The sequence below is a fragment of the Micromys minutus genome (assembly GCF_963924665.1).
Source record: "Micromys minutus genome assembly, chromosome: 9".
Classification (NCBI taxonomy): Eukaryota; Metazoa; Chordata; class Mammalia; order Rodentia; family Muridae; genus Micromys; species Micromys minutus.
Window position 1 is genome coordinate 9373156 of NC_137978.1, and position 13654 is coordinate 9386809.

Consider the following 13654-nt stretch of genomic DNA (forward strand, 5'->3'; position numbering starts at 1 on the left):
CTCTGCTCTCTTTAAGGAGGTGTCTCTGAGCACTGCTTTCCCAAGGAGGGAAAAGAGGAGATTAGATACCCTGATATATCAGACCATGTTCCAAAGATCAAAAATCATGTTTGTTTACAATTTTTGCTTTTGGCTTTTCAACACGGGCTTTCTCTGTGCAGCCCAGACTGTCCTGGAACTCACTCTATAAGCCAAGCACTGCTTGAACTCAGAGATCTGCCTCCCTAATGTTGGGATCAAAGGGATGTGCCATCGAAACCTGCTGTCTATTTGTGTTTTACTTGCCAGAACTTAGTCACATTGTTATTGACTAACCAAGGATTCCAGGAGTTAGAGTTTTTCGATGGATAACTGTTCAAACTATATTATCATTGTAGGAGACAGCTAATGAGCATTATCATTTGCTAGTATGATTCCAATTAGTCAAAGAAATTTCAAATCACACTTTTGATAAGTCATAATGATTCTCATTCATCAGCTGTGGAATCTGAACTGTAAAGAATTTCTTTAGCAGTGTTATCCAAGATTATCTTAAGAAAATGGACTCTACTCTTGTCTTGCGGTCTGAATGCTGATTTCTATTAATTCACTTGTTGTAACCTAATCACCAGTGGTGTGGTGTTAGAAGGTGGTAAGTCCTATGAAGGGAATTAATGATTTTAAAATAAATGCTAGAGGAACAAGGGTGAAAAGTCAAGAAGTAAAGAATCTTACTAATTAGTCATCTGCCCTAAGTATAGTTTCCAAAACCCTCATGGTAGAAGAGAAAGAGCTACAATCAGATGTCTTTTTGACTTCCATTATCATTCCACACCCTCCACTAATACAGATATAATATTGTGGAAAGTATTATTTTTTTTAAAAAATTACAAGAGATACTTATTTTTTTTCTATGACAGGAAGAGATATCTATTAGACAAAAGTTGTTGCTATCAGATGAGAACTTTCTTGGTACCCTGCTTTAGAATTCCCCAACTCTAGGACTATGAAACATAAATTTGAGTCGTTTATAACCCACTTATTGTAGTGAAAGTATTGATACCACACCAGAGACTGCTCTGATATTAGCAATGCTGATGGCATCTACTCAGTTCCAGATATATGAAAAGGTATAATTATGTTGTAGACCCAAAAAGAGTTACAGAGTTTTCTCTTCTTTTTTTTTTTAAATCAACCTTTTGAAGGTTAAGGAAATAATTCTTTACAGCCACAACACTTAAACTAAATAAAGACTGATAAGATCTTAGAGACAACTTGTATATTGTTAGAAGAAAGCATTAAATTAAAATTTTAATAGACTCTCCCGTTTACTTTTAGAAAAAGTACAGGTAGAGATTGACAGAGTGATTGGCCAGAAGAGGGCAGCAAGCCTGGCTGACCGAGACTCCATGCCCTACACCAACGCTGTCATCCATGAGGTGCAAAGGATGGGCAACATCATCCCCTTGAATGTTCCCAGGGAAGTAACAATGGATGCCAATTTGAATGGATTTCACCTGCCAAAGGTAACTACTCACTGCCAGCTTTAAATAGCTCAGTCCATTTTTCTTTTTAATCCTACAAACCTAAACTGAATGTGACATGTATTCCTGCCTCAAGATAACTTAAATCAGCAGAGGCATATTGTGTCTGCTAAAGTACTCCTTATCCTCCATGCATCTCAACAGATATTTGTAAATATAGTGTGGAAAGAGGAGTTCTATGCTAATGTGGGCTCACAGCAGTCAGCAGCTCTGATACCAGACTTTACCCAGAGATCAGTTCGTAAGACTAAAGAGCAGCCAGGCTGAAGTTAGAAAATACTTCTGTACAATCCTTGAAATCCAAAATTTGAAATGTGAATGAAATTTGAGGTACCTGCATTACCATCATGGTAAAACTGTTATTTCTAAAACAGTGACCCACAGGCTTAGTTCCAGTGTTAATTTGCACACAACTGATGAATATCTCAAAAGAGAAGCCATTCTACAATGCATTAGTTTCTACAGAATATTTTTATGCTCTAGAATCTTCTCCCCTTCAAAATGGCTTGTCAACTTTTCAGAATAACCATCCATCTCATTATGAGATTGGGAAGTTGAAGCTTAAGAAAATTTGGTTGGCATAAAATCTCCCTACTATAATACAATAAGAGTAGGAATTCATTTGGTTCTGGTTATCCCATACTTCCTCCATAGGACTTGAATTACTTTTGACATGAGAAAGCTCTCCTTTGATGTTTCTCCATGAGTCCCTGTTAAATTACTACATCTTTATGAACTGAATAGCCTTCACATCTACCAGCTCTCTTAATAGCTCTGCAAAGGTTTTCTTGCTCACCCACAAAGTTAAAATTCCTTCTGTTACTTTTATTTCACATGGGTGATCAAATCAAACATTTCTTGATTGTGACAAAATTGCCAAAGTTTTACTTCAGCATGAAAAGAAGTCAGTGAAAGAGCCAATCAAATCATATAATGGTAAGCAGGAAGCAGAAGAAAAAGTCAACAGAAGGTCTTTTTGTTTGTTTGTTTGGTTGGTTGCTTGTTTTGTTTTGTTTTCTTTTTTTTTCCCTCATTTCCACTCTTTTTATTTCATCCAGTCCATCAGCTTGTGGGTTGGTAACAACCATAGTCAAGGAAGATCTACTATCACTATTTGATTAGCTCTGGGATTGTCTTCAAAGATACTAGCATAAGTAGATATAAATAAAATATAGAGTAGGTAACAGAAATCCTGGGAGGTGGACAGTATGTTATGGCTAAATCATGTTCTTGGGTCTAAGAAAACAAGGGGAAGCCTACACTGGTGCTGGGAACCAATAATTGATATAAAAAAACAAAAAGAGTTTGAAAGAATTGATCAAGTCACTGAAGGGAACATGAGTTAGTGTGAGGGAAACACACACTCTGGGGAGTCCTAGCACAATGCTAGGGATCCTGATGAACTGGTATTGTTTGCTGGATATGTAGATATTTTCCAAGCCCTGATGAAAAACTGGATTCAAAAGCCTCCAGATTAAAGACTAAGAATGGAGAAGCAGAGGTAAAAGGCATACCTTTTCCCTTCATAGTCTTACCATGGTTCATAACATAGGAAGTAGCTGAGGTGGTTTTTATACCTGCTTGCCACATAATACTCTTTTGGATGCTAAAATGTATTTACCTAGACCCATATAAACTTCCCCCTATAGACATGCAAAGAGAAACATAATGAGACAGGTAGAGGGATCTAAATGTTGAATGCATTTCTCAATTCCCATTTGGATTTAATTAAAGATAGAAAATTCAATCTAAATGCATGAGAGATGGAGAACCACCTGCCTCCTTACATGTCCACTCCCTATATCAAGCCTTGATTCTTTGCTGTCATTTCTAGGGTACCATGGTTCTAACCAATCTGACTGCACTGCACAGGGACCCGAAAGAGTGGGCCACTCCAGATGTGTTCAATCCAGAGCACTTTCTGGAGAACGGACAGTTTAAGAAGAGAGACTCTTTTCTGCCTTTCTCAATGGGTAAGTTGTGACAAACAGGATTGAGTTCAGTGCTCCACCTCAGCCCCTCCATCCTTTTGTGTTCATATGGCACAATTTGGCTCTATTTTGATTTCTATTGCAATCCTGCATTCCCTGGACTTGCCACTTCTTCAGGCTCAGCTTAATCCTCATCCTTGTTTGCCTCTGCTGGGATTAAAGCTTTCCTCATTCTGTTTTACAAAACACTAAGGAGAAAAACACATACTCTAGCTCTGCTTCAAAAAGGTAGATATCTACTACTTCCATAAGGTTTTTTAGTGTCCCAAGTTATTTTTAAGGGATGCACCTACGCAGGGAAATTGAATAGATTTGTAATGAGATGGTGAGGAGAAATGAGGGAGTAAATGACTACTCACCACAATGGAAACATGAATCAAAAATTGTGAAAAGCATTTGCTTAACTGGATTGGGTTCTGACCTATCCAGGAATTCCTTGAACAGGTAAGTCTTTTGTCTTTCATAATTCTAAACATTCTTTATAACCCTGTTAGATACTTTTGTGTTGTGCAGCTTGGTAGTCAGAGGTCAGAGAAGAAGATATAGTGATGACTCTTATCTCTTGTGTTTTCTAGCTAGCCAGTTATGAACAAAAATGTGTAGTCATAAAACTGTTGAAGTAGTAACAAAATGCAGTTATTGACTTCTATGCTTTGAACATATATTTTCAAATAATTTTATAGTTTCTTAGTTACATAAATGTGTACAGAGTATATATTGCATGCCAGACATATACCTTAGCACATGAGGGTAGTAGAATAGATTATGAGCAGAGAAACCCCTTGGAGCATCTGATGGCCCCAGCCTTTCAAGATGGAAGGAATGAGACCTACAGGAATGAGGACACGCTAGTCAAATGTGCTACACCTGGGACTCAATAACCACCAGATGTTCTCACACTAAAGCTTGTCTTTTCTAACACTTCCTCCAGAAGGTGACTAAATGCTGCACAAAAGCCACACTGCAATGCTTCACAAGGTCAACAAGTTTGCTTGATTATCCAGGGCAGTGCCATTCCTCATGACCCCTGGCTCTGCACAGGAGAAGCCTGGATTTGCCCTCTTGCCTGTTTGGATCCAGAGCCAGTATTTCTCAGTGCTGGGCTGCACTGCGTGTGTCTGGCTGGACTGGTTCTGATCTCTTTGTCATTTCACCTGAACTTGTCTGGCCCTTGGTTCACTGTGCACAACTCCCTTTAGTAAAAAACCTGATAGGACATGTGGACTCTGTGCAGAAGTTTTGAGTTGTAGTACAAAATCTTAGTGACATAGTGCACTTACCCTATTATTTTAGCATTTTCTTTCTTTTTTTGAATTTAGATGTTCTATGCAGTACATCCTGATCACTAATTCCCCTCACTCTACACCTCCAAGTTCCTCCCCAACTCCCCACTCACCCCACAGTTCATATCCCTTTCCCTATTCAGAGTAGGCCACCACCAGAAGACAGCCAAAAAGGAGACAACAAGATATAATGTGATAAGGCAACCTAATAATAGTCCTGAGAGCAGGCAGAGGCATCAGAGATAAGGATATCCTCACAGTTATGAGTTCCACAAAAACAGTAAGGTAACACCTATAATATACTTGAAGAGAACCTGGGACAGACCCCATGCAGGCTTTGTGTTTGCTATTTTAATCTCTGTGAGCTCATATGAGTTCCTGCTTAGTTGAATTAGTAGGACATATTTTCCTTGTGTAATCCATCTTGTCTGAATTCGACACTCTGTTCGTCCCCCTCTTCCATGGGATTCTGGAATCTGTGAGAGAAGGGATATGACTGAGACTTCTAATTTAGACTACTTCTCTCTGTAACGTTGGCCTATGGGTCTCTGCACCCATTCTTATATGGTGCCAGAGCAAAGCTCTCTATGACACCTTGATGCACTGATGTTTGAGTATCGCGGAATATCATTAGAAATCCTTTCATTGATTTTCTTTCATTTCTTGTCAGTTTTGTTTAGTGAACTGCATGTGTTATTATTAGTAGCATAATTTACCCAGTCAGTGGAGAGATGAAATAACTGGAAAACAATGACTGATCATAAAATTTGTTCCCCAAACCAGTATATACATTTCAGTAAACTTCTATTTATTTAGAAGAGCCAATCAGATGCCTTAGGTTTTGCTTTGGATTTTATTTATTTTTATGAACTACCTAAAATATTTATTCCTCAAAAATAGTGGCATCTATCAATGTTTGAAAATGCATGACATAATTTTTGTCTGATTTCATTGGATATATTTTATTTGCATTTCAAATGTTATCTCCTTTCCCAGATTCTCCTCCATATCCCCTAGGCCATCACCCCTTTCTCTGTTTCTATGAGAGTGTTCACCCACTCACCTACCCCACTCCACCTCCTCATCCTGACATGCCCCTACACTATAGCATTAAGACTTGGCAGGACCAAGGCTTCTCCTCCCATTGATGCCCCAAAAAGGCCAGCTTCTGTTACTTGTGCAGCTGGAGCCAGGAGTCTGTCTTTGGATAGTGGTTTAAGCCCTGCTAGCTCTGGTTGGTAGGTATTGCTGTTCTTACGGAGTTGCAAATCTCCTTCAATCATTCAAGTCTTCCTCTAACTTCTCCATTAAGGACACTGTTCTCAGTTCTATGGTTGGCTGCGAGCATCTGTCTCTGTATTTGTTATGTTCTGGCAGAGCCTATCAGGAGACAGCTATATCAGGCCCCTGTCATCGTGAGCTTCTGGGCATCAGCAATATTGTTTAGGTTTGGTGGCTGAATATTGGCTGAATTCCCAGGTGGAGCAGTCTCTGGATGGCCTTTCCTTTAGTTTCTCCTCCAAGCTTTGTCTCTATAACTCCTTTTGATAATGTTTGGTTCCCCCTTCTAAGAAAAACAGAAGAATCCACATTTTTGTCATTCTTCTTCATGAGCTTCATGTGGTATGTGAATTGTATCTTGGGTCGTCCAAGCTTTTGGGCTAATATCCATTTATCAGTGTATACTATGGGTGTTTTTTGTGATTGGGTTGCCTCACTCAGGATATTTTCTACATCCATCCATTTGCCTAAACATTTCATAAACTCATTGTGTAAATGTACCACATTTTCTGTATCCATTCCTCTGTTGAAGGACATCTGTGTTTTTTCCAGCTTTTGGCTATTATAAATAAGGCTGCTATGAACATGGTGAAACATATGTCCTTGTATGTTGGAGCGTCTTTTGGGTATATTCCCAGGAGTGGTATACCTAGGTCCTCAGGTAGTAAGATGTCCAGTTTTCTGAGGAACCACCATACTGATTTCCAGAGTAGTAGTACCAGCTTGCAATCCCACCAACAATAGAGGAGTGCTTCTCTTTCTTTACATCCTCACCAGCATCTACTGCCACCTGAGTTTTTTATCTTAGCCATTCTGGCTGCTATGAGATGGAATCTTGGTTGTTTTGATTTGCATTTCACTGATGACTAAAAATGGTGAACATTTCTTTAGGTGCTTCTCAGCCATTCAATATTTCTAAGTTGAGAATTCTTTATTTAGCTCTGTACCCCATTTTTAAGATGGTTATTTGATTCTCTGGAGTCTAACTTCTAGAGTTCTTTGGATATTAGCCCTCTAACAAATGTAGGATTAGTAAAGATCTTTTCCCAATCAGTTGGTTGCAGATTTGTTCTAATGACAGTGTTCTTTGCCTTACAGAAGTTTTGTAATATTATGAGTTCCCATTTGTCAATTCTTGATCTTAGAGCATAAGCCGTTGGTATTTTGTTCAAGAAATTTTCCCCTGTGCTGATGTGTTCAGGGCTCCTTTCCACTTTTTCTTCTATTAGTTTGAGTGTATCTGGTTTTATGTGGAGATCCTTGATCCATTTGGACTTGAGCCTTGTACAAGGAGATAAGTATGGATCAATTTGCATTCTTCTACATGCTGACAGCCAATTAAACCAACACCATTTTTTGAAAATGTTTTTTTTTTTTTTTCTACTACATGGTTTTAGCTCCTTTGTCAAAGATCTAGTGACGATAGGTTTGTGGGTTCATTTCTGGATCTTCAATTCTATTCCAATTTTCTACATTCCTTTCTCTGTACCAATACCATACACGTTTTATGACGGTTGCTAAGTGATACAGCTTGAAGTTAGGAATGGCGATTCCCCCAGTTCATTTATTGTTGTGAATATTTTTGCTATCCTGAGGTTTTTGTTATTCCAAATGAATTTGCAAATTGCTCTTTCTAACTCTATGAATAATTGAGTTGGAATTTTGATGAGGATTGCATTGAATCTGTAGATTGTTTTTGGCAAGATGGCCATTTTTACTATATTAATTCTGCCAATCCATGATCTTTCTGTCTTCTGAGATCTTCTTCAATTTCTTTCTTCAGAGACATGAAGTTCTTATCATATAGATCTTTCACTTGCTTCCTAAGAGTCACACCAAGGTATTTTATATTTTGGGGGACTATTGTGAAAGGTGTCAGTTTACTAAGTTCTTTATCAGCCTATTTATTTTTTTAGTAAAGGAAGGCTACTTATTTGTTTGAGTTAATTTTGTATCCAGCCACTTAGCTGAAGTTAGTTATCAGCTGTAGGAGTTCTCTGGTGGATTTTTGGGGTCACTTAAGTATATTATCATATCATCTACAAATAGTGGTATTTTGATTTATTCCTTTTTATTTTGTATCCTTTTTACCTGCTTTTGTTGTCTAATTGTTCTGGCTAGGACTTCTAATACTATTTTGAATAGGCAAGATAGGGAGAAAGTGGGCATCCTTGTTAGTCCCTGATTTTAGTGGGATTATTTCAAGTTTATCTCCATTAGTTTAATATTGCTTACTGGTTTGCTGTATATTGCTTTCATTATGTTTGTGTATGAGTATTGAATTCCTGACCTTTCCTAGACTTTTAACATCAAGGGGTGTTGAATTTTGTCAAATGCTTTCTCACCATCTACTGAGTTGATTATGTGGTTTTTTTTTTTAATTTGAGTTTGTTTATATAGTGGATTACATTGATGGATTTCCGTATATTGAACCATCTCTGCATCCCTGGGATGAAGCCTACTTGATCACGATTGATGATCATTTTCATGTGTTCTTGGATTCGTTTTGTGAAAATTTTATTGGGGATTTTTGCATCAATGTTTATAAGGGAAATTGGTCTGAAGTTTTCTTTCTTTGTTGGTTTTTTATGTCATTTAAGTATAAGTTTAATTGTGGCTTTATAAAAGGAATTGAGTTGTGTTCCTTCAGTTTCTATTCTGTGGAATAGCTTGGAGAATATTGGTATTAGGTCTTCTATGAAGGTCTGATAGAATTCTTCACTAAACTCATCTGGTCCTTGGCTTTTTGTTTTGTTTTTTGATTAGGAGGTTTTTGTTGACTGCTTCTATTTCTTTAGGGGTTTTTGACTGTACATGGTTTATCTGATTCTGATTTAACTTTGGTACCTAGTATCTGTCTAGAAAATTGTCTGTTTCACTCAAATTTTCCAGTTTTGTTGAGTATAGGCTTTTGTGGTAGGAACTGATTATTTTTTTTTTAATTTCCTCAGTTTTTGTTATGTCCCCTCCCCCCTTTCATTGCTGATTTTGTTAATTTTAATATTGTCTCTATTCCATCTGGTTAGTCTGGCTAAGGTTTTATCTATCTTATTGATTTTCTCAAAGAACCAACTCCTGTTTTAGTTGATTCTTTGTACAGTTCTTTTTGTTTCTACTTGGTGGATTTCAGCTCTAAGTTTGATTATTTCCTACCATCAACCCCTTTTGGATGTATTTGCTTCTTTTTGTTCTAGAGATTTTTACATGACCTGTCAAGCTATTAATGGATGCTCTCTCCGGTTTCTTTATGGAGCCACCCAGATCTATGAATTTTCCTCTTAGCAGTGCTTTCATTGTGTCCCATAAGTTTGAGTATGTTGTGCATTCATTTTCATTAAATTCTAAAATGTCTTTAATTACTTTCTTTATTTCTTCCTTGACCAAGTTATCACTGAGTAGAGCATTGTTCAGCTTCTGTGTATATGTAGGCTTTCTGTCATTTTTTTGTTGTTACTGAAGATCAGTCTTAGTCCATGGTGATCTGATAGGATGCATGGGATTATTTTGATCTTCTTGCATCTGTTGAGCCCTGTTCTTTGACAAATTATATGGTCAATTTTGGAGAAGGTACCTTGAGGTGTTGAGAAGAAAGTATTTTCTTTTGTTTTAGGATGAAATGTTCTATAGATGTCTGTTAAATCCATTTGGATCGTAATTTGTTAGTTTTACTGTGCCTCTGCTTAGTTTCTGTTTCCATGATCTGTCCATTGATGAGATTCAGGTGTTGAAGTCTCCCACTGTTATTGTGTGAGGTACAATTTGTGCTTTGGACTTTAGTAAGGTTTCTCTCGTATGAATGTTGATGCTCTTGCATTTGAATCATATATATTCAGAATTGACATTTTATCTTGGTGAATTTCTTCTTTGAGGAGTATTTAGGGTCCTTACTTATCTTTTTTGATAATTTTTGGTTGCAAGTTGATTTTATTTTCTATTAGAGTTGCTGCTCCAGCTTTTTTTCTTGGGAATATTTGCATGTAAAATTGTTTTCCAGTCTCTTACTCTTTGTGGTATCTTTGTCACTGAGGCATGTATCCTGTATGCAGCAAAATGTTGCGTCCTCCTTATGTATTCAGTCTGTTAGTCTGTGTCTTTTTCTTGGGAGAATTTAGTACGTTCATGTTGAAAGATATTAGGGACCGCTTGTTGTTTCCTGTTATGTTTGTTGTTAGAGATGGAATTATGTTTGTATGGCTGTCTTCTTCTGGTTAGTTGAAAGAAGATTACTTTCTTGAGTTTTCTAGGGTTTGGTTTCCCTTCTTGTGTTGAAGTTTTCTATCTCGTATCCTTTGTAGGGGTGAATTTGTGGAAAGATATTGCTTAAGTTTGGTTTTGTCTTGGAATACCTTGGTTTCTCCATCTAAGGTATTTGAATGTTTTGCTGGATATAGTAGCCTGGGCTAGCATTTCTGTTCTCTTCAGATCTGTATGACATCTGCCCAGAATTTTCTTACTTTCTGGTGTGATTCTAATAGATCTGTCTTTGTATGTTATTTGACCTTTTTCCTTATTGCTTTTAATGTAATTTCTTTGTTTTATGCATTTGGTGTTTTGACTATCATGTGACTTGAGAAATTTCTTTTCTGGTCCAATCTATTTGGAGTTCTGTAGGCTTCTTATATGTTTAGGGGCACCTCTTTTGTTGGGTTAGAAAAGTTTTCTTCTATAATTTTGTTGGAAGATATTTACTGGCCCTTTATGTTGCGAACTTCCCCCTTTTCTATACCTGTTATCCTTAGGTTTTATCTTCTCATTGTGTCCTAGATTTTCTGGATGATTTGGGTTAGGAGCTTTTTGCAATTTGCATTTTCATTGTCTATTGTGTCAGTGTTTTGTATGGTATCCTCTGTCCCTAAGATTCTCTCTTCTCTCTCTTGTATTCTGTTGGTGATGCTTCCATCTATGACTCCCGATCTCTTTCCTATGTTTTCTATCTCCAGTGTTCTCTCCCTTTGTGATTTCTTTATTGTTTCTATTTTTCTTTTTAGAACATGGATGGATGGTTTTGTTCAATTTATTCATCTATTTGGTTGTGTTTTCCTGTAATTCTCTAAGGTTTTCTACCTTTTTACCCGTGTTGTCCAATATTTCTTTAAGGGAGTTATTTATGACCTTCTTAAAGTCCTCTAACATCATCATGAGTTTAATTTTAAATCAGAATCTTGCCTTTCTGTTATTTTGGGGTATCCAGGATTTGCTGTGGAGGGGCAAGTGGTTTATGATGATGCCACCTGGCTTGGTTTCTGTTGCTTAGGTTCTTGAACTTGCTTATCTCTTGTGTTAGGTGGTCTTGCTGATTCTGACAATGGCTTGACCCTCCTATAAGCTGTGTTTCAGCACTACTGAGGGACTAGTTCTCACCCAGCAGGGTCTGGGTATAGAGTGCTCTGGCACTAGCTCAGCTCCCTTTGCAAGCAGAAACCAGAAGGATCCTGTTCCAAACTTCTCCTTGGTTCTTGTGTCCTGAGTCTCTTTGTGGGACCCACGGAGCAGAAGTGGTGGTCTTACCTGTGCTCTCGGGTCTTTCAGTACTTCTTAGGGAGCAGCTCTCTTCCCGTGTCTGTGTATAGAGAACTGTAGCACAGGGTCAGCTCTGGATTTTATATGATTAGGTTTTTTTCCTTCACTCTGAATGTATTGTTTAGAAAGGGGGGGGGGGGAGGTTAATAACAAGTTGCTTAGAATAGTTGACCTGGCAGTTCAACTGGTCACTTACTAGTCCTGTGAGCATACTGTCCTGATTTGATCCCCAGAATCCCCACTAGAAGCTGAACATGCCAGCATACGCTTGTACTGCTCCTGGTAGATGCCCAGAAAAAGAAGAATCAATGACCAGGCAGCCTACACTGCTTTGTGGAGACCCAATCTCAAAAATACATACATACTTACATACATACATATATACATACAAACATAAAGTGAGTGGCACTAGGGAATCAAGACCTATATCTGGACTCCGACTTCTGCATACAGGAGTACACATGTATACACACAGTATATTATATATATATATATATATATATATATATATATATATATATATATATATATATATATATTATATACAGCACACATGTGCACAAAGAAATCCACACAAGCAGGGGATTAACAATGCATTGGATATTTGAGGAATGTTGTAGTGCCTGCTGGGAAGCATCATGAATATGTCCAGTGAGAAAGGGAATAGTGGAGTGATAGGTTGTCCATTTATCCATAGAGATAACCCATCTAAACCTAGATATTCAATATGTAGCCTGGCAAGCGTATCTTTATAAAAATGAACATGGACTCAATGTCTTGGGTCTATACACACAATGAAATAAATACACTGTGTTCGTGTGTGTATGGTGTGAGATGACCTAGATCAACAGCTCTCAGATTTAAAAGAATGTCTACTGCCCAGATCTTACATATCATTATCCAATGCAAAGAATCAGAACACCTGGGAAGTGACATCTTTTAGGGTAGCAAAGTGAAAACGTAAGTCTGGATATATTCTTATGCCAAAGGTCAGGAAATACCACTTTGATTCAGGTTCTAATAACCAAGTCTTGAGGATGTGAGACATAATCATCATTAAAATGCCCAGGATCAGCTCAGGAGTTGAGGACACCAAGCTCTTAATTTACCAAAGTCAGCTGAGAAAATGACTCATCTGTTTTTACCCCCACAGGAAAGAGAGCTTGTCTGGGAGAACAACTGGCCAGATCTGAGCTGTTCATTTTCTTCACTACTCTTATGCAAAAATTTACCTTCAGTCCCCCAGTGAACGAGACGCTGAGCCTGAAGTTCAGAAATGGCCTCACACTTTCTCCTCTCAGCCACCGCATCTGTGCTGTCCCCAGACAGTGATGCTGGAAAAGCAAAGAGAAAGGAAGATATGGTGTATGTTCTGAAGCTTCTGGGCTTCCTCACATGAGAAGAGAAAGGCATCACAGAATGAAGGCAATTGAAAAAAACACTGAAGAGATTTGGCTTAGAAAATTGAAGCAAACTTCTAGAATGCTGGCCCTTTGATTTGGTGGTGGGCACGTCATGTATGAGCTCAGTGCCGTGCCTTTCCATCTAAAAGTTTTGAGAAGAATGGTGATTCTTTCTATCAATGAGGTGCATTCAATTGAATTCAAAATGAATTAAACATCAAAATTAAAAGTGCAATTATTATTTAGAAAGTAAACTTTCTATATTCATCATGAATAGTGTATTGATTGGTGTGACATCAGTTTTCCTCCTTCCTCCTTTCATGCACTTTTATTTGTATCTAGAACATTGAAATGTTAGCCCAACGTGCAAAGAGAATAAAAATCAGAACTGAGCTCTGATTGCATCCACAGAGCCAGGCTATTGAGACTCTCCCAGATGACAGATCAGTCACTAACTTTTGTAGATCTACATTCAAATCAACCTTCAAACCAGTAGAGCAGGGATGTTTCCCTACACCCAGGCAGGCAAAACAAGTGGTAGAAAATCAATTACTCCTTTTTTTAAATTTTAAAATTTGCATTGTTTTTGAAGATTTTGTATCATCTACCACAATTCAACTTATCCTTCTCCTCCATATAGTAAAACATATCAT

The 13654-nt window shown here is 37.7% G+C and overlaps 1 protein-coding gene across 1 annotated transcript in view; it reads left to right on the plus strand.

Moving 5' to 3' along the window:
- The window catches only part of LOC308424198 (cytochrome P450 2J6), a 30190-nt gene extending 16802 nt beyond the window's left edge, over positions 1-13388 (plus strand). Inside the window, exons 7-9 of the mRNA XM_080921105.1 lie at positions 1318-1505; positions 3358-3496; positions 12752-13388. Of these exons, the coding sequence (XP_080777231.1) occupies positions 1318-1505; positions 3358-3496; positions 12752-12930 (506 nt within the window). The 3' untranslated portion in view covers positions 12931-13388. The remainder of the gene's footprint in view (positions 1-1317; positions 1506-3357; positions 3497-12751) is intronic.
- Positions 13389-13654: the final 266 nt, after the last annotated feature.